Raw genomic sequence first — 23,882 nt, forward strand, 5'->3', positions numbered from 1 at the left:
CAGGGAGGCTCCTTAAAAAGAGGGGCATTTGGAAGAGTCATCAGATCCCCTTGCCTCAATCACTCAGGGTTAACTTTCCCTCATTTATCACATGGCCTCTTTAAAATCCGTACCATACCCTACCTTGCCTCACCTTAATGGGCTCCTTCAGTGACCCTATATTCACCTTGCAGGTATCCCTTTTGGATACCCAAGGCCCATACTCCCACTTGGCCACCGCCAGGACTGGCTTCTTTCTTTTCGGGGCAGCTGTCTACAGCTCCCAGCGACCACACTCTCAAGCCGAGGCTTCCAGCCATCACCAGGAAGCGCTGGGGATGCCTGGGTACTGTGCCCCTCACCGGTGCCAGTTGCCAAGACTCGAACCCCCGTCCTCTCTTTGAGACAATCAATGCTCCAGCGACCACCTGGGGCAAGGGGATCCTGCAAGGTTTGGGGTCAGCGTCTGGTCAGCCCCAGGGAGAGGCGGCAGGGGTGGAATCCTTGGAGGGGAGTGAGGACGCTTCGGGGCTGGTGGGCACTCACTCCCAGCCCGGACCCTTCCTACCGAGAACGAAGTAAAGAGGGCTCCATCACCTCTTCTTTTCAATCACCCTGGGGACTAGGGAAATGCAAGACAGAGGGCGGGGGGGGGGGGGGGAGCGGGGAGGAGAGCGAGGAGACAGCCCCTCAGGCCAATCACGACGTCCGCCTCCCCTCGCTCGGGGTCGGTCTCTCTTTCAGGTCTCTCTCTCTTTCTCAGGTCTCTCTCCGTCTCTGTCTCTTTCTTTCGCGCGCACACACGCACACGCACACACACACTCTGCTACTTCAACTCCAGCTCTGAGCAAACTGCGACGCGCGCCTCTCCCGCTGCAAGTCCTAAGCTCCCGCCCCGGCCCGCGCCTCTGGCCTCACCCCAGCCTTTTCACTCAACCCCGGTCCTCCCTCTCTCAACTGACCGTGAAGCCGGAGGCAGTTCCCCAGTCCCGGGCCCCCGGTGGGGCTCCAGCCGCCGCCGCCGTCGCCTCCCCCTGCAGCCCCCGACCCGGGACCCGGCCTCGGGCTGCAGCGATGGCTCCCCGGCACGAGGCGCCGCGGCTTCCTGGACTCGTCCAGACACGGGGCGGCGCGCAGGAGAAGCCCATCGAGCTGCCGGCGGTGGCGGCAGCAGCAGCGGTGGCTGCAGGAGCGGCCGCGGCGCAGGCTGATGACACACGGGCGCGCGGGGCGGGGGGGGCGTGGTCGGCGCGGGGGCGACGCGGGCCGATGACGTGAGGCGAGCGGGGCGGCTCGGCAGCATGGCGTCCGTAGCGCTGAGCGAGGCGGAGAAGGTGTACATCGTGCACGGCGTCCAGGTAGCTACGCCACGGCGCCGACCACCGCGTCCCCCTGGCGCTGCGGGTGGCGCTGCGGGTGGCGCTGGGGGTGGCGCCGCGCCCTAGGCCGGCTCGGAAGGAGGCGGCCCGGCGGCGTTTCCCGTGTGGCCGCACAGCACGGCGGCCGGCGTTCGCAGCCCAAAGCCGGCGACGCGGGCGTGTTTAGGACCCCACGGCGCGGGGCAGCCCACGACCGTGCGCGCCCGCAGCGACCCGCGGCTACAGGGTTCCGAACCTGGGTGGGGAGGCGCGCCCCGGGGCCTGTTTTAGCGAGGGAGCCCGGCCCCTGGGGCCGCCTCTTCAGTCTTCGCGCGTCGCCTCGCTGGGCTGAGCCTCGCTTTTCCGTGCTGGGGCACGGGGGTTGGCGGTGGGCTGGTGGCCCGCTGTTCCCTACCTCGTGGTTGGGAACCGCAGGGAGAGAGGACACTGATGTGAGGGCGCTTTGAAAATGCACATTTCCTTACAAATAAAGGGGAAAAGATCCGTAGAAAGCGGCCCTATACCGGTGGCACTTAGTTCTGCGGTGCAGAAGTAAAGATTCAGAGGCAGCTGTAACTGTGTCCAGATCTTCCGTGGTGTTCAGCCCCTAGACTTGACCACACCGGAGCAAGACTTGGAGGATGTCGGGTCGTAATGAACTCCCAAGGGAAGCCGTGTGTGTGTGTGTGTGTGTGTGTGTGTGTGTGTCCTTGTCTGTACTCTACCCAGGTTAGAGACCGTCCCAGACCTCTTGCTGAAGTCTAACCGGCATTCTGTTCTTGCCCTTAGAAACCTAATCATTTTGTGTTTTTCTTTCGCTTTTATTCATTTTTATTTTTTATTTTTATTTTTTTTTAAATTTTTTATTTACTTATGTTAGTCACAGAGAGAGAGAGAGAGGCAGAGACACAGGTGGAGGAAGAAGCAGGCTCCATGCACCGGGAGCCCGATGTGGGATTCGATCCCGGGTCCCCAGGATCGCGCCCTGGGCCAAAGGCAGGCGCCAAACCGCTGCGCCACCCAGGGATCCCCATTTTTATTTTTTTAAGAAGATATTATTTGTTTGTTCGTGAGAGGCAGAGACACAGGCAGAGGGAGAAGCAGGCTCCTCGCAGGGAGCCGGATGCCGGACTGGATCCCAGGACCCCGGAATCACACCCTGAACCAAAGGCAGACGCTCAACCCACTGAGCCACCCAGGTGCCCCTCTTTTCTTTCGCTTTTGGTCCAGTATGGTCAAATTCAGCTTCCCTTTCCATCAGCCGTTTATTCTTTTATTATTTCAAAGATGAATAAGTACTAGAAAAGGCAAAGTAACATATATGCAAAGGGAGCGGTAGAGTTAGTAGAAGTCAAAGGAGTTCTACAATATTGGGGCCCGTGATGCTCTGAAGGCTTCCCTAAGGAGGTGGAATTGCTCCCTTTAATCCATGTCACGTCTCCCTCCTGTGTGTTTTCAGGACTCTGTGTTCATTCATTCAACCTAGAATTAAGCTGGACTCACAGATAGGAAGGAGCCTGCCTACTTATATGGAGCTCCCATGCTAGAAGGAAGAGACAGAAATTACAGATCTGTATATGTGTTTGTATGTAAAATTGTACTGATAGCTATGAAGGAGAAAAATCAGGGACCTGATCTAGTCCAGTAAGTCAGGGGAGACTTCCCTAGGGAAGTAGCATTTGAGATGAGCTCTCAGCATACTTAAGAACTAGGTAGGCTTGAGCCTTCCTGGAGGAAGAGATGCTGAATCCACAGGCTCTCAGGTGGAGGAAGTGTGGAGCCACAGGGGTGGGCTGGGGGTAGTGGTGGGAGATCAGGTTGCAGAGGTGGAAGCCTGATGGATCCCTCCTTCATCATGGATCTTGGGAGGTAATTGTTATTTGGTACCTTTAAAACCTAGCCAGTGTCCAGCACTTAGTAGGTACTCAATGACATTGATTAAGGTAGGTCTTAAAAGGGAGGTGACTTGGACACTTTTCAATTTTAAAGCCAAACCTCTGTTTTACCAGTACCATGAACATAATAGGGCCACAGTGTTGGTAAATGCTCTGCTCTGTGTATCATGGAGCCATGCAGAGTAACTGACTTGAAATAAATCTCTTCATAAGGACTATTAATGTTGACCACAAATTTGCTCTATTTATGGAGGAGGGAAATAGGATTTACACTCTCTGAATAAAGGTCAGAATGCAGGTGATTGAGCTTCCCATGGGATCTCCACTAACTCCGTTCTAAAATCACTTCAACCTTTGTGTTGTTGGTCTTCGAGTGCTGGCATGTCACCTTATGTAGTACCTACCCATAGGTTTAGGGCATCCTGTTCTTGCCTGTATGTATAGACCTACTTGTGTTTTTTGGTTTGTTTTATTTTTCACCTTTGGTCCAGTATGGTCAGTTTTAGCTTCTGTCATCCCTTTCCTTTCAGCCTTTGGTTTCTTTATTATTTCAGGGGTATTTCAGCTTGGTTTGGTGGTAGTTAGAAGCAGTTGATATTAACCTCATAATGTGTGTTGAGGACTCAGTTGCTGGTAATGGAAACCAACAAACTGGCTCAAGCAAAAAAAGTATGTGTTAGAAGGTTACAAGTGTTACTCTAGGAGTTCAGGATCATCTTCAGGTTTTCCCTTGCTCATCGCTGCTGCTTTTTGCACCTTTGCTTATTCTTTTTTTTTTTTTTTTTTTTAAGATTTTATTTGTTTACTCATGAGAGACACAGAGAGAGGCACAGACATAGGCAGATGGAAAAGTAGGCTCCCTGTGGGGAGCCTGATGCAGGACTCAATCCACGGACCCCAAGACCAGGACCTGAGCCAAAGGCAGACACTCAACCACTGAGCCACCCAGACGTCCCACACCTTTGCTTATTTTTGCCTCTCTTCTCACCTTCTGTTTCTCAGGCCATGTGGTAGGAACAATGTAGTTACCTCTCAGCTCCTGGGATTACAGTTCTGTAAAAGAAGCCATCCCTTCTAGTTCAAACAGCATGTTTCCAGGGAGAAAAATCTCTTTGCTTCAACTTGAGTCAGGTGAAAGGATGGACAGAATCCTTAGGCTCAAAAATGGCCCCTGGGAGGATGGGACACACTTGAAAGAAAGGCATTTATGAACAAGAAGGGTGAATCATATCAAGTCCTGGCAGACTGTGGAATCCCATTCAGATAATTCAAGAGACTTTTATCATGCAACTTTTTATAGTGGTATGGGTGAGTGTCAGGGAACCAACAGGAGATACTGAGAAGCCCAAAGACTGGCAACCATGGGGAGTAGTTAGCCCTAGGCTGAAGGGGCCAAAGGAGGCAGCAGTATTACCAGATGCCAATGATAGAACTGTGGAGAAAGAGCTGCTCAACAGAAATTGTAGGCTTGGGCAGATGAAGGCAGTGTCAGAAATGTGACCCCAGTTAGGAATGGTAGGGCTGGGTGACGGGGGAGCAGTGTCTCATCTCCTTTTGGACCTTTCTCATTGGCCAAACCCAACCACAAGCCAGTAAAGGGAGCCCAGGCGATGCACTTTGGAAGGAGTTAACCTGACTCACCGATGAAGCCAGAGAAGGATAGAGAATGGATCTGAGGCAGCCCGGGTGGCTCAGAGGTTTAGGGCCACCTTCAGCCTCTGAGGCAGCTCCGGTGGCGGCATCCGGACATCTCAGCCTTCTAAGGGTAATGGGGAAACCAATCCAATCATATACTAAGAATTCTGATTGATCAACCTTTCCATTTATCCTGTCCCACTCCCTCAGATCCATTCCCTTTTTTTTTCTTTTAAATATTTTATTTAAAAAAAAATAATAAAGATTGTATTTATTTATTCATGAGAGACACACAGAGAGAGAGAGGCAGAGACACAGGCAGAGGGAGAAGCAAGCTCCATGCAGGGAGCTCAATGTGGGACTCGATCCCGGGCCCCCAGGATCACACCCTGGGCTGAAGGCGGCGCTAAACCGCTGGGCCACTGGGGCTGCCCAGTGTTGGGAGATTTTGATGCCGCCAGCAGACGCTGGCTTACAGGCAGACCACTGGCCTGGCCCAGCTGAGAGTCTGCTTTGGAGTCTCTGCTTCTGCCTACTTGGGGTCATATGGTCTCCCACTGTGAACCAGACTGAGCTACTTTCCCAGCTACACCATTCACTGTGAGGGATTTTACCTGAGTTTCCCATCTAGCTCACTCTGGTAAAATGAGACTGTATCAATCTGGGGGGCAGAATGGGCTCGTGAGGAATGACATAGTGAGGAAATATAGAGCACTTGGCATGTGATCAACCCTAAAGAGATGTTGTCTCCTTGTCAAGTTTGTTTTTTCCATCGAAAGTATGGCTTGTGCTGAACCATGCATATTATATTCCCAGCCTTCACAGTGGCCACCAACAGCCTGTGGCTGTTGAGGACCAGAGATTATTAAATTATCTCAAGAAAAAGGGTATTTGTGGCAAGGGCTAGAAAGTCCCAAGGCTGCTCCAGGGTACTACATCTCATGGGCTCTGCAGTGAATCACGTGGTTTGTGTGACTGCTTGTCTTTATATCTATGGTGACACATCCACTTCTCCTGAAGTATATCTCTTTGCAGCGTTTGCCATCCAACTTCCCTTCATCTTGGTAAATCTGTCTCCACTGCTTGCCCCCCACCAACCCCCATACCTTTCTTCTATGTGGCCTCTCCAGCCTCCCTCCAACCTGACCGGTCAGTTCCTCTTTCACTCCCTTCTCAAGTATTTTCCAGGTCAGAGATCAGATTCCAAGGAGGAAGGCAGTTTCATGCCAGAGAAGCTGGTTGCTCTCTGGATTGTATGCTTGGGCTTGTGTACCTACCACTGGCTCTGGCTGTTGGAGGTAGGCAGTGACTGAGTCATGTGGCTTCAGTGGAACTGGATGCACACTAGGCTTTCCAGAGGTCTGCTTAATGGTGCTGTGGCCATAACCTGGATATTAAACTGGCCTTCATAAGTTCAGATCAGACCCTGGCAGTAGATTAGCCCCACCAAGAGGCTTCCCCCTTGAGGCCTTATCAAAGCCATTTTATGGAATTTTTCCTGGCAATTGAAGGGAGGGTAGCTCAGCTCACAGTTTCGGTTTCTTTTCTGTGGCTCTAGCTTTCATTGTAAGCTCTGTTAGCAGAACAGTGCAAAAGAGCGGGAATGGGGCTGATATTGGAGTTGTTAGCTATAAAACCAAGTAGTCTATACTCAGCCATTCAACCTGGCCATGCAGAGCTGGAGTGAGCCCCCAGGACTCTTGATTTTGAGCCCCGTGCCCTTTCCATTTGCAAACCCATGGCACAAAGAGCCTGCACCCCAGCAGTTTGCAAGGTGAACAGAATCACATCCTTGAAAGGAAATGCAGACTACTCAATACACTTGGAAGATGAATGAGGATTGACATCTGGTTTTCCCTTCTGTGACTTGGGCCAGGGTCTGTAGAACTTTATTTGATGTGGTCCTTCTACTAACTGGAGTTGCGTTCTAGTAGGTGAAGCATCCTAGTCTCCGTTCTGTAGCAGGTGTGAGGTGTTGGACACATCAGAGAGAGGTAATGGAGGGTTAGCATCACTGCCAAGGCCAGGGTCTAAATTCTCCCAAGTGTGTTATGTTAGTAGAGCCAGCTTGTTAGCTTCCTTTAGTGAATGATAGGACTGGGTTACTTCCACTCTGCCACAGACACCTCAGTGACCTGCCTCATTGATAAGCTCTCTGCAGGGTTGTTTTCGAGGATTCGGTGAGCTGATCCTAGCCCCAGAAGCAGGAGAAGGAAACTGCAGGGGGTACTTCTGTGTGCTGCACTGTGCTGAGGGTCCCATAAATGATTCCTGGCTTTTGGATTCTTTAATATTTCTATGAGGTGGAGTGATTCCTGCTTTCTAGACAAAGAGATGGACTCCAAGCTGTTGAGAAACTAACTTGCACAAGGGCACAAAGCTGGTATGTGACAGGAGAGATTTATGTAGAGGATGGGGGCACCTGGGTGGCTCAGTCGGTTGAGCGTCCAAATCTTGGTTTTGGCTCAGGTTGTGATCTTGGGGTTGTGAGATGGAGCCCCACATCAGGCTCCATGCTCAGTGGGGAGTCTGCTTGGGATTCTCTCTCTCTTCCTCTGCCCCTCTCATAAGCATGCTCTCTCTCTTAAATAAATAAATCTTAAAAAAAAAAAAAAAGATTACATTCGCCACTCCATGGTGTTACTTTTTGACATCTCTGTTGATTTTTTGGATGGAGCTTTCACTGCAGGGCAGCCCCTGTTTAAATGTTCACACATGGATTCATTCCTTTGCTTCTGAGTACTACTGGTAAATAAACATTTTGGTAGGATGTCTGGCTCTGAGCCAGAACAAACAGGTTTGGGTAATTTTTAAGCCTTTTATGAGGAAAGCTGGATTAAAAAAAAAAAATTCTGAGTGCAGTGATTCATGGACTAATTTGTTGTGTTTTTTGTTTTGTTTTGTTTTGTTTTTGGTTTTCCTCCCATTCTCTTGGGTGCTTTTTTTCTATGAAAAAAATACATACTCTGCATCCTTGGAAAGGGAAATTTGTAGATTTTTCTCTCTTACTTGTCACCTGAGCCTTTCCCAGTGAGCCTTTGCCAGGGAGCAGAGAGTGATTTTAATGGCCTGTTTTTTGGTTTTTTTTTTAACCCCTCCCAGCCCCCTCTTGGAACAAGGGGGTTATCACTACAAAGGGTTGTGACTAGATCTTTCCAGATAAGTGGTATTTTAAAGCTGTGGTCGGAAGCCCTGTTACCTCATGGCCTCCTTGCATTCAGAATTGTTTTCTCCATCATTAGGACCAACTGGTGGAGCCAGCCGTTCACCCTTTGAGGGAGGCCTGCACTGTCTCCTGTTGCACAGTGAGAATGCAGGGAACCATGTGGAATTCTGGCTTGGAATTAAAGTGCTCCTTACTGGCTATGTGACCTGAGCCCAGACGTTTAAAGTCTTTCAACCTCTTTCCTCATTTGTAAAGAGGAACAACAACAACAACAAAAAGCTATCTTACAGGGTTATTTTGAGAGTAAATGTGTCAACTGTGTAGCATTCCTAGCATGTTATCCCAAGTAAAGTAATTGCACGTTATCCCAAGTAAAGTAATTGCATGTTAGAGAGTAGCTGCTATTTGTTTTTGCAAATAATTGTGGCTGTTTTAACTTATAGATCTGTAGAATTAGAAAAGTACCTTTGAGGCCTTCTAATTCAATGTCCATCTTTCAACAAAGGAGGAAACTAGTCTGAGCATTTTGTCCTCGGTCAAGCAGCTAGGTATGGCAGGACCAGGCCTGGAGCCCATGACTAATACTCCTAGTGATTGCTCACACATACACCTGACCTGCGACTCAGGCAGAAGGTCTTTGTAAATGATATTTCTGGGCCCTGTTTTCACATTCCTCACAGGGCACTACTGGGGGATGGGGCATCAGAGATTGACCTAGGAAGAAGCCTTTCCTGTTCTATGGGTGAGTTGTTAAAGAGATAGTTACATAGTTTGGGGATCCCCCAGTGAAGAGAGATCACTTTATGGAGTTCGTCCTTGGAGTTCATTTCCTAGACTTGAAATTCTGTTGCTTTTCAAGTACAGATCTCCCCAGACTCAAGATGGGGAATGCCTCCAGGGAGGGGATGGCCTGGGGATTGGATGAGCCGCAAAGGGACTTCAGGCTGACTTGTAATGTTTATTTTCTCTGCATTAACAGGAGTTGGGATTGGGAAGAGTAGGAACAGAGGAGAAGGTTGGAGCTGGGCAAATGGTGTGCTTTGCTGGATTTCAGTATCTCAAAATCAAAAGTCAGTCATATATGCAGTGAGCCAGGCAGTTTAAAGATAAATTTGTAACACATCGCTTAGAACAGTGTTTTTAAACATTTTGAGGAGCATTAACCCCTTTGAGAATCTGATGAAGCTGAGTCTTTTTCTGAAAGAAAAAAATGCTTTGAAAAAATGTTTACAAAGAATGAGGAAGATCTCCATGAGCTGATGTGTAGTGATTTCCTGCATATGTATTCTTAAGTGTTTAAAAAAAAAAAAAAAAGCAGAAGTAGCAAAGTATAAAACAGTATCTCTAGTATGCTTCTCTTCATGTAAGAAAGAAAGGGTATAAAAAATATTCACATATCTGCTCAATTATGCAAAGGAAGTACGGGAATGATGAAGCAGCAATTAAACAGACTGCCTGGGGTGGCTGGGAAAGAGCTAGAAAGAAGGAGGGCATGTAAATAGGGCTGAGGGAAGAGTGGCCTTTCCCTGAGCACACCTTTTCTGATAACTTTGACCAAAAGAGTCATGGCGATAAGTTCACATACCCAAAAAGTAAATAAATGATTTTAAGTAGCCACACTGGAGCACTGACAGCACTAGAACCTCACAGGGGTGCAGAGGAATAGAAGAGCCAAACTGAAGGTTGGGGAAGACACAAGGAAACAGGGTTCCAGATGGGACTGTAAGGCTAAAGACAAAAGAACTGGACCCCAAGTACTGTCCTCCATTAGTAAATTTGTTTCTCAAGATTTCACAAATACATAAATACATTGTGGATAATGAGAGCCAGGTTTCTCCCTTTCTGAGAAAGAAGTTACAAATAGGAGGAGGAAGGTTAGAACCAATTTATCAGTGTGAACACATGGCCTTGTAATAGTTATGTGGATATAATAGGTGGGTAGATATAATTGTTACGTGGATGGACATAGAAAGAAGTACAGCTGTGTGGGTTAGCGTACATCAGTGTTACCTAGTTCCCTTTGCAGAGAAATTCTGGAAGCAATGATATCCCAGTGGCAATGAACTTACTTAGCAATCAGATCCTGGATTTTAAAGCACTGTTCTTCAATGAAAGGAATCATGACTCCTCAGAAGAAGGGCTAATCCCAGGGCTGGGGCAGGGAAAAATTCAAGAGGCTGGAACATCTTGTCAGAAGTAAAGATGTTCTCAAAAAAGGTTGCAGGCATGTCAAAAGAATGTAGGAACCAACCCAAAGGAACTCCCAGTGGCCAGATCTGGAACACTTTGAGCAGCAGGATAAATAATGACAGTATTGGATTATAACTACAGCATAAAACAGAGATCTGTGAGTTATATTGGTATAAGTAACTAATGGAAGAAGTAAATAAAAGGGGACAAAGGATACACAGCATCGTAGACCACTCTGAAATCTATCTTCTGCAGCAGGAGTCGACAAACTTTTTCCTTGACAAACTTTTTCCTTGACGGGCTAGATAAGATTTGGGGCTTTCAGGTTATAAGATCTGCGTCACAATCATTCAACCCTGCCTTTGAGTGTGAAAGCAGCTAGATTGCCTGAAGGAACAGGCGTGGCTGTGTTCCAGGAAAACATTTCAGAGAAGCAGGTGGCCCTCGGGCCTAAGTGTGCTGTCCCTATTCTAGAGAATGCCTGGCTTAGAAGATAATGGCTAGTTATTTTTGTCTGTCTGCAGAGTGGATTTTGTTGAGTTTGGGGGGCAGGAGGGCTACAGCTGAGACAGTTGTACCCATAGCTCTGATAATACATACTTCCTGGTGCAATTTTGGAATGGCAGATTTGGAAAGAGGCAGCTTATTTTGTCTCTTGTTCAGATTTTGTCTGTTTTGTGTGCCTTTTCGGTATGGGGGGATGTAGTACGGACTTTGCATTTTGCCATGCCTGGGTGGAAGCCCACCTTTGGTCTCACCAGCTGTGGGACCTCAGATACACTGCTTTACATCTCTGAGTCTTCATTTCCTCCTGTGTAAAATAGTAATGTTGTTCCTAGCTACAAGGATAGAATTTTGGATGATTCACTGAGAACGGGATGCTGTAATGCCTAGTTCTCCTGGGAGAAATGGCATGAATGAGTTTAGTAATCTGTTGGTGGTTTGGTTGTGGTTGTATTACAGTTGTGGTTCTTGCACTTTAGGAAGACCTCCGTGTGGATGGCCGTGGCTGTGAGGACTACCGATGTGTTGAAGTAGAAACTGACGTGGTGTCTAACACCAGTGGGTCGGCCAGGGTCAAACTAGTAAGTACTGTGGCTATAGTTCATGCCCATGGGGAGGATTGGCAGGCCCTAGAGAGCCAGCTGCAGGCTCCTCTGGGCTTTGGGAGGCATATTTTTCTAGGGAATCCAAGACCCAAGCCAAACTCTGGGAGGGTGTCTGTCTAGATCTGAAAGACCCTTTACCTTTTCAAAAGGCCACTTCCCAAGTTCCTTTGTGCTGCTCCTAAAATGGTCCCCCAGGGGCATAGTCTGTGAGAGAAGGGAGGTGGTTGGGTATCTGGCTACCTGCCCTGAGTGAGGACCCTTCTTGCGTGTCTCTGCAGGGTCACACAGACATCTTGGTGGGAGTGAAAGCAGAAATGGGGACACCAAAGCTGGAGAAACCAAATGAAGGCTACTTGGAGTTCTTTGTTGACTGGTTAGTACTATGTATATATGTATGTTTGTTTTTTAAGTAGGCTCCACACTGGGTGTGGAGCTCAACATGAGGTTTGAACTCATGACCCTGAGATCAAGACCTGAGCTGAGACCAAGAGTTGGACACTTTTTTTTTCCCATTTGCAACTATTTATTTCTGAAACACATTATGATAGTCACCATTAATTAATTGCCTACCACATAGCAGGCAATGTGATGAATGTTTTACATACGTTATCTTTAATAAGAGTTGGACACTTAACTGACTGAGCCACCCGGGTGCCCCTATGCATATGCTTTTAAAGAAAAATGATTTATTTTTTTTAAAAGTTTTTTTGTTATTTGAGAGAGGGAGAGAGCACAAACATGAGCCAGGGGTGGGGAGGGAGAGAGAGAATCCTCAAGCAGACTCCCCACTGAATGTGGAGCCTGTTACAGAGCCTGAGCTCTGTGGGGAGTCTGCTTGATTTCACCTCATACAGCTCTGAGATCATGACCTGAGCCGAAATCAAGAGTCAGATGTGTAACCAGCTGAGCCACCTAGGTGCTCCTAAAGAAAAACAATTTGAAAGAAGATTGAGAGACTGGACCTCTGGTTTCCTGTTGAGCCCATTTTTATTTTGTATTCAGTCATCATTCCTGCAGCCAGTAGGTATTTCCTGCATTCCTTCTAGGTGTTGGGCACTGGGATATGTGGAAGAAAGCCTTGGCTCAAGTCCTGCCCTTGTATAGTCACCTAGCCTATGCTGGGCCTCATTGTCCTTGTCAGAGAGGAGGGCATTGCCAGGCAGCCCAGCACATGGTGGTCCTGAGAGTAGCAAAATGGTGGGTTTTGTGGTGCTTGAAAAAATATAAAATGTAGGTAATAAGGGTCATTTGGTCTAAATGCCCTGTTTCTCTTCCTGCTCTAGTTTTGCAGAAAACTTTTCATGACTTGCTTGGCAGGGAAAGGATAAGGGCCAGCCAAACCACCCAACAGACGGAGGGAGTGGCAGTGAGGCAGGCAGTGTGGGTGCTGGGAAGAGCCAGGACTCTGCACTTTCTGCAGCCAGCCAATCTTCTCTGGCCAGCTATGTGACCTCAGGCTAGTTACTTAGTCTCTCTGTGCCTGAATTTCTTTATCTAAAAAATAGGGATAATGATACTGTTGCAACGATGAAGAAAAGAAATGAGGAAGACAGAGTGAGCACCACCACAATGACTGGCTCCAGTGGGTTTAAAGGAAGCACCCCCAGCCCTTGCCTCCCCTTTTTCGGGCTCAGGGCTCTTTACTGGGTTGCTGGCCCAGTCCCATCTTCTGTCTATAACTACGTGGTGACAGCAGGCTTTCTTAAGGTGGGTAAGGATCTCTATTAGCTCATGCTAGGTGCAGCTATATAATATTGATTCTGTATGGGAGTCCCCAAGACCCCCATATTTGGAGATTTGTTGGAGGGACCCACAGGACTCAGCATATAGTTGTACTCATGGCTGAGATTTATTATAGCCACGGAAATGCAGCAACATGCGTGTGATGATTCTGTCCAAGAAAGCCCATTAGAGAGTTGGCACCCGAGATTTTTACTGGGGCCGGTCACATGGGCACCCTCTCCTTAACACATACCAAATTCCAGAATCTTAGAAAGAAAGCATATATTCACCTTACCATATTATTTGCACAAATAGTCTAGGCACAATGGACCACAGTTCACTGTTGACTGGGAACGCTCTGATTGTCAAGTTCCCAGATGCTACCTGAGGGCCCACCTTACAAGCAGGCCCTTCAGAGGTAGCAGCCTTGGGCCTGCTGTGTGCACCTTTTCAGCATAGGTGCTAACCCCCGTTTGTATAGTGAGTTAGAGTCTTTCAGACTCAAAGTTTGGTCCTTGGAGTGCCTGGGTCTCTCAGTTAGTTAAATGTCGACTCTTGATTTCAGTTCAGGTCTTGATCTCAGGGTCGTGGGATTGAGTGACGTGTTGGGCTCCATGGTGGGTATGGAGCCTGCTTAAGATCTTGTCCCCCACTCTACACACACGCACACTAAATAAAATAAAAAGAAGTTTGTCCTCACAACATTGCTATGAGAGAGACGACCAATGGAGTTGAGTGTAGGTAGGTGAAATTCCCCAGGGTCATAGAGCTGGAAATGCCAGCTCAAGCTTCTCCCAGTCTAAGTCTTTGCTTGTTCTACTTCATGCAATCTGCAGAAGCCAGCTTTCCAGGGGTATTGTGCTCAGAGTTCTGAGAATGTATCTGCATTTAGCTTTCTGGCCAGTTTCCTTCCAGCACATTCCTACACCCTGCCCTGCAAGACCCCCCCAGGCAATCTCCTCTCCTGGTTGGACCTGGCTGCTCTCACCAGTCTGAGTCATCCAATGGGACTGGCCCATCCTTTAAGTTTCTGTGACCTTGTTCAGGCCTCCAACTTATCCCATTGCTCTTGGTGGCAGAAAAATGCCTCTCCTGGCCTTGATCTGCCTAACTCAATGCAGTAAATGGTCACTGAGGGGCAGGCAAAGAACAGTAATTTGTTTTTCTTTTTCACCTCTTTGTTATCTTCTACCTCCTTCACTTAGGCAAACCGCAGACAGCCCAGCCACACCTAAAGGAAGGTGTTGCCCTCAGATGCTTGGTATAGGGGACACAGTTCATTGTGGCTCTGTGTCTGAACATGACTCCAGTTAGCCTGCTGCTCTTGTTCCTTTCTTATCCCAGCTGTAAAGGGAGGGTGGCTCCAGGATGGGAGGAGGCCAAGATCTGGCTTCTAGGAGTAGCCCTCCTGGCCATACATGGCTGCCTGCTCCTCTCTTTTGTCCCTTTTTAAGTCTCAGGAGACCCCCTAGCAGGCCCAGAAGCTCCAGTTCCCAAGGAGTTCTGACTCTTTCAAGATGGCATGCTAGTGTCTTCAAGTGGCTCTGTTAATGTGATCAGTCTAGCAGGTAGAACTGATGTAGTTTTTGAATATGTATAGGGGAGGTTTGGTGGGGTGAGATCTGGAGCTGATGGCCAAGAAAGAATTCTTAAGATGTCTTTCGTACAGAATGGTGGTTTTATTAAGGCCAGGGGACAGGACCCATGGGCAAAAAGAGCTGCTGCTGCTGCCAGCTGCCCTCTGCTGCCCCTGGATTATGAGGAGTAACTGATTATATACTTTGAGGTTGGGGAAAGTAAAGATAAGGGAAATTCCAAGAGGATCTTCATATGCTAAAGAAGATTCACCAAATACTGGAGGCCTTGCTATCGTCAAACTAAGGTTGCTTTTCCCACTAGCAAGGCATTAACATTAAGACATTTAGGAGCTTCCTGGAGGAACCTTATACTCTGTCTTCCTCAAATATTTGTCAGTGGGCTGCGGGTTGTATGGACATTTAGTTTTATCTACATTTCCTTCTGCCTTTGTTTACCACATCAGAATCACCATGAGAGATTCACAAAATCTTGTATTCCTACAGAGGAGGGAGATGTTCATTTACCAGGCACTGCTGGCTGCCACCTTTATTGGAACCTCATCTGAGTCTTCAAAGAGCAACTCTGAATTGCATAAATAAACCCTTTTATTCTCATCCAGTGAACAGGAAGGGCTTCTGGACCTTTATGGCTGTGCCCAGCACTAAGGGGGCTACCTTCCAACCCTTCTGCTAGAGAGCCCAACACACTCACCCACCCACAGGCTGAAGCAGAGGTGGTATTCAGCTGGAGGACAGTAGTTGGGGTGGTGTGGGGTTGTCAGTTTGAGCCCAACATGACTTAGCAGTAACTTCCAGAGTTTAATCATTTACATTCCCAGTGATTAGAGAGGTCTCAGAAAATGAACTGCTTTTCTGCCAACTCATTCTACTTCACGGTCTCTAAGAATAATACTTGGCACCTGAGCTAGACGTTGCCTCCCACCACTATAATATTCCCTGTGTCTTGGGAGTGCTGCTCTTTGGGGCAGGTACCCAGCTGCGCTGACCCTGGCCCCGTCCCGGTGGAGTAGTAAAGACTTGGGGTTCCTGAGCACTGCCCCGGAGATGCTTGGCAGCACACACAACTCAAACTGGGAACAGAGTGGGACCTTCTAATTCCTGTCTCCTGTCTTTGGTTGTTGGTTGTAACTTGAGAACAGGCTGTTTTAAATAAGAACTTTGAAACTTTGGGAAAATATGGTTTCCATCTGAGGCCCAGAGGAGGGTTAAGAATTTAGGGAGCTGGTATGTCACTCTGGGCTACCACTAGGTGGCTGTCCATCTAGTCTCTTCGTAGCTCAGACACCATGTTGATGGGGGGGGGGGGGTATCAGGAGGAATGGTTTAGCCTCTTCTAGAGGCTTCAGGGCTTTTCACTGGGGGAGTTGAGGAGAAGATTTTTCATTCATAGACTTTTCAGTGTGCCCAGCAGTTGCCACTTCCCTGTGGGATCTTAACTACTTTTCATTGTGATCACTCGTATTTATCACTCATACTGAACCAGAAGCTTCCAGCCCTGAATTGGTAAATGGAGCCATTTGATCTCTGTTCCTCACTGCTTAGTGCTGCTTAAAGGGGATACTGTTAGTGCCTAGTGGGCTGGGGTGGTGGGGGATAAAGCAGCAAGCAACCTGCAGAAGTCTGTTGAAGCTAGCTATACTCTGGAAGTCTTCAGAACTAATTAACTCTTACAGAAACTTCAGTCAAGGGCTTACAATGAAAAGCTCAAAGTGTGCGACTGTCCCTGTTCCCACTCAGAGGGAAGCTTTTGCAGGTTCAGGAATGAGCACCTGTACACCTAGGGGAATGGGAAGAATTGGGGCATGCTGCAGGGCTAGATGACTGATCAGTGGTCTGGTAAGGCCCAGAGTTAGCCTGCCCCACAGACCCACTGAGTCATTTTTTTCTGCCATAGTCCTGACCTGATTCGGCTGTAAGACTCCATGGATTTGCAGGCTAGATTGATCTCAGAGGAAACAATGGGTCTAGTGTATGAAGTCCTGTCCCAGGTAGACATGGCCTTGATCTCACCCTATCCTAGTTAAACCGGAGAAGTCCCAAGCTGGAGGAGCAGAGTAGAGGTGATGAGTCAGGAGGGGTGGAGAACTGGGAGGGGCAGCGTTCCCAGGATTTTTACTAGTTTATCAGCTCAGTAAGCAGTTTCCCCACAGCCCCAGAAGAGGGGTTGGGTCATACTTTATGAAGGATCTGAATTGGTTTTGGCAGTTGTAGATATAGAAAGAACTTGGTTTTATGTCCCAAGTGTATACTCTGCTACTGAAAGAATGTACTGTGATACCTCTCAGCAGGGGCCAGGATTTATCATCCTGTGTGCATGTTCTCTCTTTCTAAACTTTGCACTTAATAGAGAAGCTTTTTATGTAGGACTCCTTTGGTCTGCATTCTTGACTACAGTATTTGTGGTCTAGTAAGAAGTCCCAGGACCAGAGCATCCATTCATTACCTTGACTCACATTAGGCTGTATAAGCCAGACACGCCACATAACACATTCGGTGAGAGTCCACTGCTGCCTAGCAGGTAAGGGCCGGGCTGCCTAGGTTGGAATTTTAGCTCTGCAGTCACTAATTGTGTGAGCTTGGACAAATTATATAACCTTCCTGAGACTCAGTTCCGTTTTCTCTAAAATGGGCTCAGAAATAGTGCCTACCTCAGAGGGTTGTTGTGAGTATTGAGTGAGCTAGTATATTTAGGATGCTAAAAGTGGCTTCAAGCACATAGTAAACATTCTAAAGAGCTGTTAAAGTTTTTCTCCTTGTAAAATGAGAAAGTTGGACCATGTGAAGTCTCCTCATTCTCCCATAGGTCAGAACCCACTTGTGAGATATTTCACTAACAGTTTGTTTTCAAATGTGAGTTAAAATGCCTTTAGATGGGCTAGAAAGTTTGTCAGAGTCCCCATCACTGCCTGTTAATAATCACTGGTAGCTCTTTGTTCAGAGCATGTGCTTATCTGGCTGGGCCCCTGTGGGCATTTGGTTTCTTGTCCTCCGACATGGTCTCTGAGGTCCTTTTCCAGGTCTGCATCTCTCTCTCCACCTCTACCAAGAAGTGTCCTTGTGCTAGGAGCATCCCTAGTGATGGGTGGGGGGGAACCCTCAGTTCTCTATCCCAACCCTACTCTTTATCTTTTGTTAGAATATGGGGTCTCTGACTTTTTTCATGTTACCTGAAGTATTGTGCCCCTACCCCCTCCCAGCCCTGACAATTTCCTTCCATTTTTCCAGCCTCCTCCCCAGAGGCACTCCGAGGCTTAGGCACCATCCAGACACAAGAGCTTTCAGTCTCATGAGCCTCTAAACCTCCCTCTCTGCCTGGCTACCAGCTATGCTAAAAAAATAGTGTGTTTAAAGAAAAAACCTTTAGAATAGGAAAAATTCCCACTTTAAATTAGTTCAGTGTCAAAAAACCCCCAGTGGGGCATGGTTTTGTGCGTAGATTAATTTAGCCAGTTGGACCTGAGAAGTTCTATAAGCCATCCCCTAGGGCTGTAAAAGAGCGAATACATCATCCCTGAGTAATTAATTAGTGCCCCCCCCCCAGGAGGGTGTGGCCCGCAGCAGTCAGGAAAAAGTACACGTTGTAAGCATAAGCACCTCTGGCTGGATTTGTCTACTCAGATCTATATAGATGTGTTTTAAACACTTAAAAGATGGATCTTAATATTGATTACTTAGTGCATAAATTAGAAACAGCTTTTGTTTTGCTGGCTGTGCAAAATTATTGAATTGATCCTTGGTAACTTGATTATTTCACCACAAATGAGCTGCTTTTCATGGCTCAGTGCCTGAGTCCCACAGAAGCAGTGAGGGAATACTGAGGCTGCTGTAGGGGTGAAGTTTCTCTTAGGGATTTTAAGTTGGGGCTCTGCTGGCTCATAGTGGTAAGGGAAGGCTATATAACTAGAGAAGCAAAGTTACTATATAGTGGACGCTGTCTCAGGGGCCATCCTTACACATATAGTAGGATGACATGAGGGGTATTTAAATATATTAGGTGAGATTTCTTTCAGCATTACACAGGGGTGGGCATAGCCTAGAGCCTTCACGTGGGTTTTGCTTTGCGTGGAATCCCCCTACCTGTCTGCAGCCTGACCGACGTGCTCACATTCGGGTTTGAGGTTTCCTGTAACCCCCAGCACTGGTCGACATCCTCCCCAGCCCCACTCCTGCTGTTTTCTCCCTGTCATGAAGTTCTCCCTGATTTTGGGACATTGCCAACTTAGGGCCTTCATCTGCCTTTTGCTCAGGTTCTCCATCTCCAGTGCCTAGTGTAGAGCTGGTACCTTCTGGATGGGTGAGTGCATGGACCAGAAAGCTTCAGTATGTGATTTTGTAGAGAACATTGTGAAACAGCTGGTGTCTTACCTTTCTGGACCTTATTCATTACAGTAACATGATTACTGGACTGTTAACTTATGTCAGATGTATTGAGGGTTTTTATTAAGCCAAGACCCTCAAGAATTTCCCATTAAATGGGAATGTTGTGGGATCCCTGGGTGGCTCAGCAGTTTGGCGCCTGCCTTTGGCCCAGAGCGTGATCCTGGAGTCCCAGGATTGAGTCCCAGGATCGAGTTCTGCGTCGGGCTCCTTGTGTGGAGTCTACTTCTCCCTCTGCCTGTGTCTCTGCCTCTCTCTCTCTCTCTGTGTCTCTCATGAATAAATAAATAAAATCTTTAAAAAAATAAATAAATAAATGGGAATGTAGCTTACGGCAGCAAATATTGATAACTGTTCCTTCTTTGTTGAGATAATTGGGCATAAGATTCAAGAGGCCAGGGGTACCTGCCTTTGGCTTGGGTTGTGATACTGGGGTCCACATTGCATTGGGCTCCCTGCTCAGTGGGGAGCCTGCTCCCTGCCCCCTGCCTCTCCCCCTGCTTATGCTCTCTCAAATAAATAAATAAAATCTAAAAAAAAAAAAAAAAAAAAAATTCAAGAGGCCAAATGGAAAGGTTTCCTCTTGAAAAAACAGCAAATAAAGTAAAAGGAATAATATGATATTTAATCAGCTGGTAGCTTTTCTCTCTCATTTCACTTTCCTGCTATTCAGTACAGTGATAGCTAAAGTGTGTAATAGAACTAGCATACCGTCATACAGATCTTCTAAATCATTCTGGGAAGGTCACTGTGCTTACGGTGTGGTTTTGGTTTTGAGAGTTTCGGGGTGCATTCTAAGGCTATGCAAACCCAGGATGGTGTACATAATTTGACCCCTTTATAACCAGACTGCTTGACTCCCTAGGCCTCCTGGCTTCCTGGGCCTGCCCGAAGGAAGTATTCCACTCTCCAGAGAGTTTGTTATTGCTGCCAAGGTTCGCTTAACTATTGTTCTCTTGTTTCTCTTTGGATAAAGATGGCTTCTGTTAGAAGTGGGGGGTGGGGGAACCCCCATCATGTACACTGACAAATCCAGGGCACAGTGCTTACTGATCTGGCTCACTGCGCGTGTCTGGAGGGTGGACAAGTAGCGTCCTTGCCTACTGCAGTGACTTTCCCTATAGCACTGACCCTTCCATCTTTCCACAGGGAGACTGGAACAAAGCCTTGTGCCTTCACTCTTTGTATTTGAAAAGACTCACTCACCTTTTCTGTTGCCTCTCTATGTAGTTCAGCCAATGCTACCCCTGAGTTTGAAGGCCGAGGAGGTGATGACCTTGGCACAGAGATTGCTAACACCCTCTACCGGATATTTAATAACAAGAGCAGCGTTGACCTGAAGTCCCTCTGCATTAGTCCCCGGGAGCATTGCTGGATTCTCTATGTGGACGTGCTGGTACGTATCACGTTGCTGTACTGGCCACACTGTCTGCCTCTGCTGGAGGCCAGTTGGCCTACTTTCCCGCTGGTGCTTTTTCCCTCTTCAAGTGGATGAAGTTCCTTCAACTTTCAGCTTCCAGGGGAAGATTAGACTGAAAAAACATGATGTCCTATAATAAATTTTTAAAATTAAATACAATGCACATACCATAGCATACATATAATATCGTCCTATAGCAAAAATCACAAAACAGTCCTATCATGGTAGCACCTAAAATTACCCACTGGGTTTGTCAGGGAAGGAAAGAAAAATCAAAAACAAGAGATGCTCTCAAGATGGTATCAGATGGAGGTGACGGGCAGAAGTTAGACAAGTTGGTGTATTCTACTTGGAATGAGGATGAGCTTTTTTTTTAAAAAAAGATTTATTTATTTGAGAGAGAAAGTGTACACGCGTGTGCAGTGGGGAGGGGCAGAGGAAGAAGGAGAGAGAAACTCTAGCTGACTCCATGCTGAGTGCTGAGCCCTCTGTGGAGCCAGATCTCACGACCCTGAGATCATGACCTGTGCTAAAACCAAGAGTTGGAGGCTTAACTGACTACACCCCAAGGATGAACTCTTTATATGCATTTTCATGTAGACCCTTTGGCTCTTTCATGAGCAGGCACTGCTATCTTCCCCACTTAAAGGTGAGGGAACTGAGGCTCGGAGAGGTACAGTGACCAGCCCAAGAGGTCTCAGCTTATGAGTAATGGTGTCGGGGTCAAAGCTGCATCTGTTTAATGCCAGTGCCTGCTCTTGATCTCACTAAGCCATCGTCCTTTGAAAGCACCCTGTAGCCCACCCACTTTGTGTCCCTGGCTTCCTGGGGGAGGACTCTGAGACCCTGCCTCCTCCTCTGATTCTGCTCCTACAGGAGCCTCTCTGGTCCAGTCTGCCATTTCCTTCCTGGTGTCTTCCCTCCCAGATGCTCTGCAGCCTGCTTCTGGGCACTGGACAGTAATTTCTCATACTGATGGCACTAAAGTCGCCACTTGCTTGTTCACGTAAGGACAGACTCTTGTTGGATCTATTTTATTCCTTTTAGTTAAGTTTTATGAACCCGGAGATGAGTGACTACATCTTCTACTTTAGATTGAGGTCACAAGGCTAAACCATTGACCCAACAGATCCTTTAATGATTCTAAAGATAAAGCATATTTTGTGGACTGAGAGTGAACTTGGTTATGAGGAGCAACCTGGCTTGTCTCTTAAGTGTTAGCCCTGCATGAAACAGGGCAGGACTTTCCAGATCCTTTTTTTTTTAAGATTTATTTATTTGACAGAGAGACGTACAGAGAGAGAGAAAGAGAGAGAGTACACAAGCAGGGAGAGCAGCAGGCAGAGGGAGAAGCAGACTCCCTGATGAGCAGGGAATCCGACATGGGGCTCAATCCCAGGACCCCGGGGATCACAACCCGAGCCGAAGGCAGACCCTAACCGACCAAGCCACCCGGGTGCCCCTCCAGATACTTTTAAATTAATTTGATAATGGATGAAGTACAACTAGCCAAAAGATAGCAGTGGTGATCATTGTCCAGCAGGTCAGGGTTGTTCTGGATGCTGGCCCTAGTGGGTAAATATAATGAAATGACAAAGTCCGTTTGCTTTTCCTCACCTCCAATAAGTGGGATGTACCTTTTCATGCAGTTCTACCAAGCGGTTAAGTTTTTAAAGTCCTGGTTTTGAGGAGGCAGGGACTGTCAACCTGCAATCCCTACTGAATAAGAGGCAGGTTTCTTAGCTACCTGGGGATGTGCAGCCCCACTGTGTGAACTGTAAGGTTCTACCCTGTGTCTGAAGAACATTATATCTCTTCCTTTCTCCAAAAAAAGCTGAAGACACGAGGGTTGTGGTGCATGGCACTTATCCTCTGGTGATCCTGCTTTTGTTCCTTGTCTGTATTTGTGCACACTCGTGGTTTTGTAGGAGGCTGGCCCAGTGAGGGGTCCTGATGTGTGGTTTAGTCAAGAGGCCTGTTCTCTCAGTGTAGGCTTTTATAAAACAGCTGAAGATTGGGACGTTGTCTCAGCTTAGCACCAGCGCCCTCCCTCCATGGGCAGAAGACAGATGGTAAGCAGGTGTCTGAATGGTGCACTGTGTCCCTGTCATCTGCAGACCTTTCTTTTAAGACTCCTTGCGTTTGGATTTCTTCTCTAGTATTTTTTCCTCAAGGCTTTATTTGTTTTGGAAATAAGACATAAACTTTTGGAATGTTGTCATCCTCAGAAAAGTTTTCTGAGGGGCACTTGGGTGGCTCAGTGGTTGAGTGTCTCTCTTTGGCTCATGTTGTGATTCCGGGGTCTTGGGATTGAGTCCTGCATTGGGCTCCCTGCATGGAATCTGCTTCTTCCTCTTCCTATGTCTCTACCTCTCTCTGTGTGTCTCTCATGAACAAATAAAATCTTAAAAAAAACAAAACAAAAGAAAAGAAGTTTTCTAAAAGCCAGTGTTTGCTTTCAGCCTTGATGGGGATGTGCTTTGTGCATGCAAGGTGGAGGTTTTGTTTTGGGACTAAGTTTTTATCTTACATCTAAAAATATATGGAATACATTGAGTCCCTGTTTGAAGCAAGATGGTAGAAATCCAGTCTTGTTACAGGAATTAAAAAAAAAAAAAAAGAATGAATCTCAGTTTATTTTTTACCAGTTGGTCTGGATAGTCCTTAAGCAGAGCACATCTTTCAAACAAATACTCACTGGGCAACTGTCCTTGTTTTCATGCTTTTATTATAGGTACATTTACTATTCTAGTCAGATGTTCCCTCTATTTCCAGTATTATTATTATTATTATTATTTTACCTCATTTGGCTTATTTTATGAGAGTAGAAATGTAACTTCCTGGAAATGTCACCCTTCCTTGCTCTTCGTACTTCTTTTTCTTTTAATATTTTATTTATTTATTCATGAGAGACACAGAGAGAGAGGCAGAGACACAGGCAGAAGGAGAAGCAGGCTCCAAGCAGGGAGCCCGACGCTGGACTTGATCCCGGGTCTCCAGGGTCAAGCCTGGGCCAAAGGCAGGCGCCAAATGGCTGAGCCACCCAGGTGTCCCGCTCTTCGTACTTTAGTGTCATGGTTTTTACTCTATGTGGGATACCTGTTAGGACTTTGTCACACTGACGGTGTGTAGGCGACCTTTGGTGGGGAGGTCAGTCACAAGGCTGTCATGTGATGATCCCTGGGAGTAGTGATGAGGGACTGGCACATGGTCCATGGAGCTGGGCCTGGGGAGGACAGAGAGAGTGGGGGAGTGACTGCAGCACCTGGCAGCTGGCTGTGTGTTGTGCCAGGAGGCACCAACCCGAGTGTCTGTGAGGATGGTGAGAGGAAGTCCGGGAGAGCAGGTGTTTTGTGGGGAGACATGTTTTCTCCTTGTGCTTCCTAGCAGTGTGTTTTGGAGGTTTGCCTTATGAAAAGAAAGCCCTCATCCC

General features: G+C 47.3%; 2 protein-coding genes across 6 annotated transcripts in view; one reads left to right on the plus strand and one right to left on the minus strand.

Moving 5' to 3' along the window:
• ZDHHC3 (zinc finger DHHC-type palmitoyltransferase 3) overlaps positions 1 to 1,183 on the minus strand; it is a 54,701-nt gene extending 53,518 nt beyond the window's left edge. For 4 of the 5 annotated variants that reach the window (XM_041762700.1, XM_041762699.1, XM_041762703.1 and 1 more), the window contains exon 1: positions 942 to 1,080. Coding sequence is in view for 1 of the 5 variants with exons in the window: in XM_041762702.1 (XP_041618636.1) it covers positions 942 to 1,127 (186 nt within the window). In the remaining 4 variants the exon portion in view is untranslated. Of the gene's footprint in view, positions 1 to 941 lie in introns of all 5 variants that reach the window. The other variant, XM_041762702.1, reaches the window with a different exon arrangement.
• Positions 1,184 to 1,241: 58 nt separating this feature from the next.
• EXOSC7 (exosome component 7) overlaps positions 1,242 to 23,882 on the plus strand; it is a 36,026-nt gene continuing 13,385 nt past the window's right edge. Inside the window, exons 1-4 of the mRNA XM_041763675.1 lie at positions 1,242 to 1,337; positions 11,207 to 11,308; positions 11,611 to 11,705; positions 20,260 to 20,425. Coding sequence (XP_041619609.1) covers positions 1,281 to 1,337; positions 11,207 to 11,308; positions 11,611 to 11,705; positions 20,260 to 20,425 — 420 coding nt within the window. The 5' untranslated portion in view covers positions 1,242 to 1,280. The remainder of the gene's footprint in view (positions 1,338 to 11,206; positions 11,309 to 11,610; positions 11,706 to 20,259; positions 20,426 to 23,882) is intronic.

Source organism: Vulpes lagopus, chromosome 7 (assembly GCF_018345385.1).
Source record: "Vulpes lagopus strain Blue_001 chromosome 7, ASM1834538v1, whole genome shotgun sequence".
In the NCBI taxonomy this organism is placed as follows: Eukaryota; Metazoa; Chordata; class Mammalia; order Carnivora; family Canidae; genus Vulpes; species Vulpes lagopus.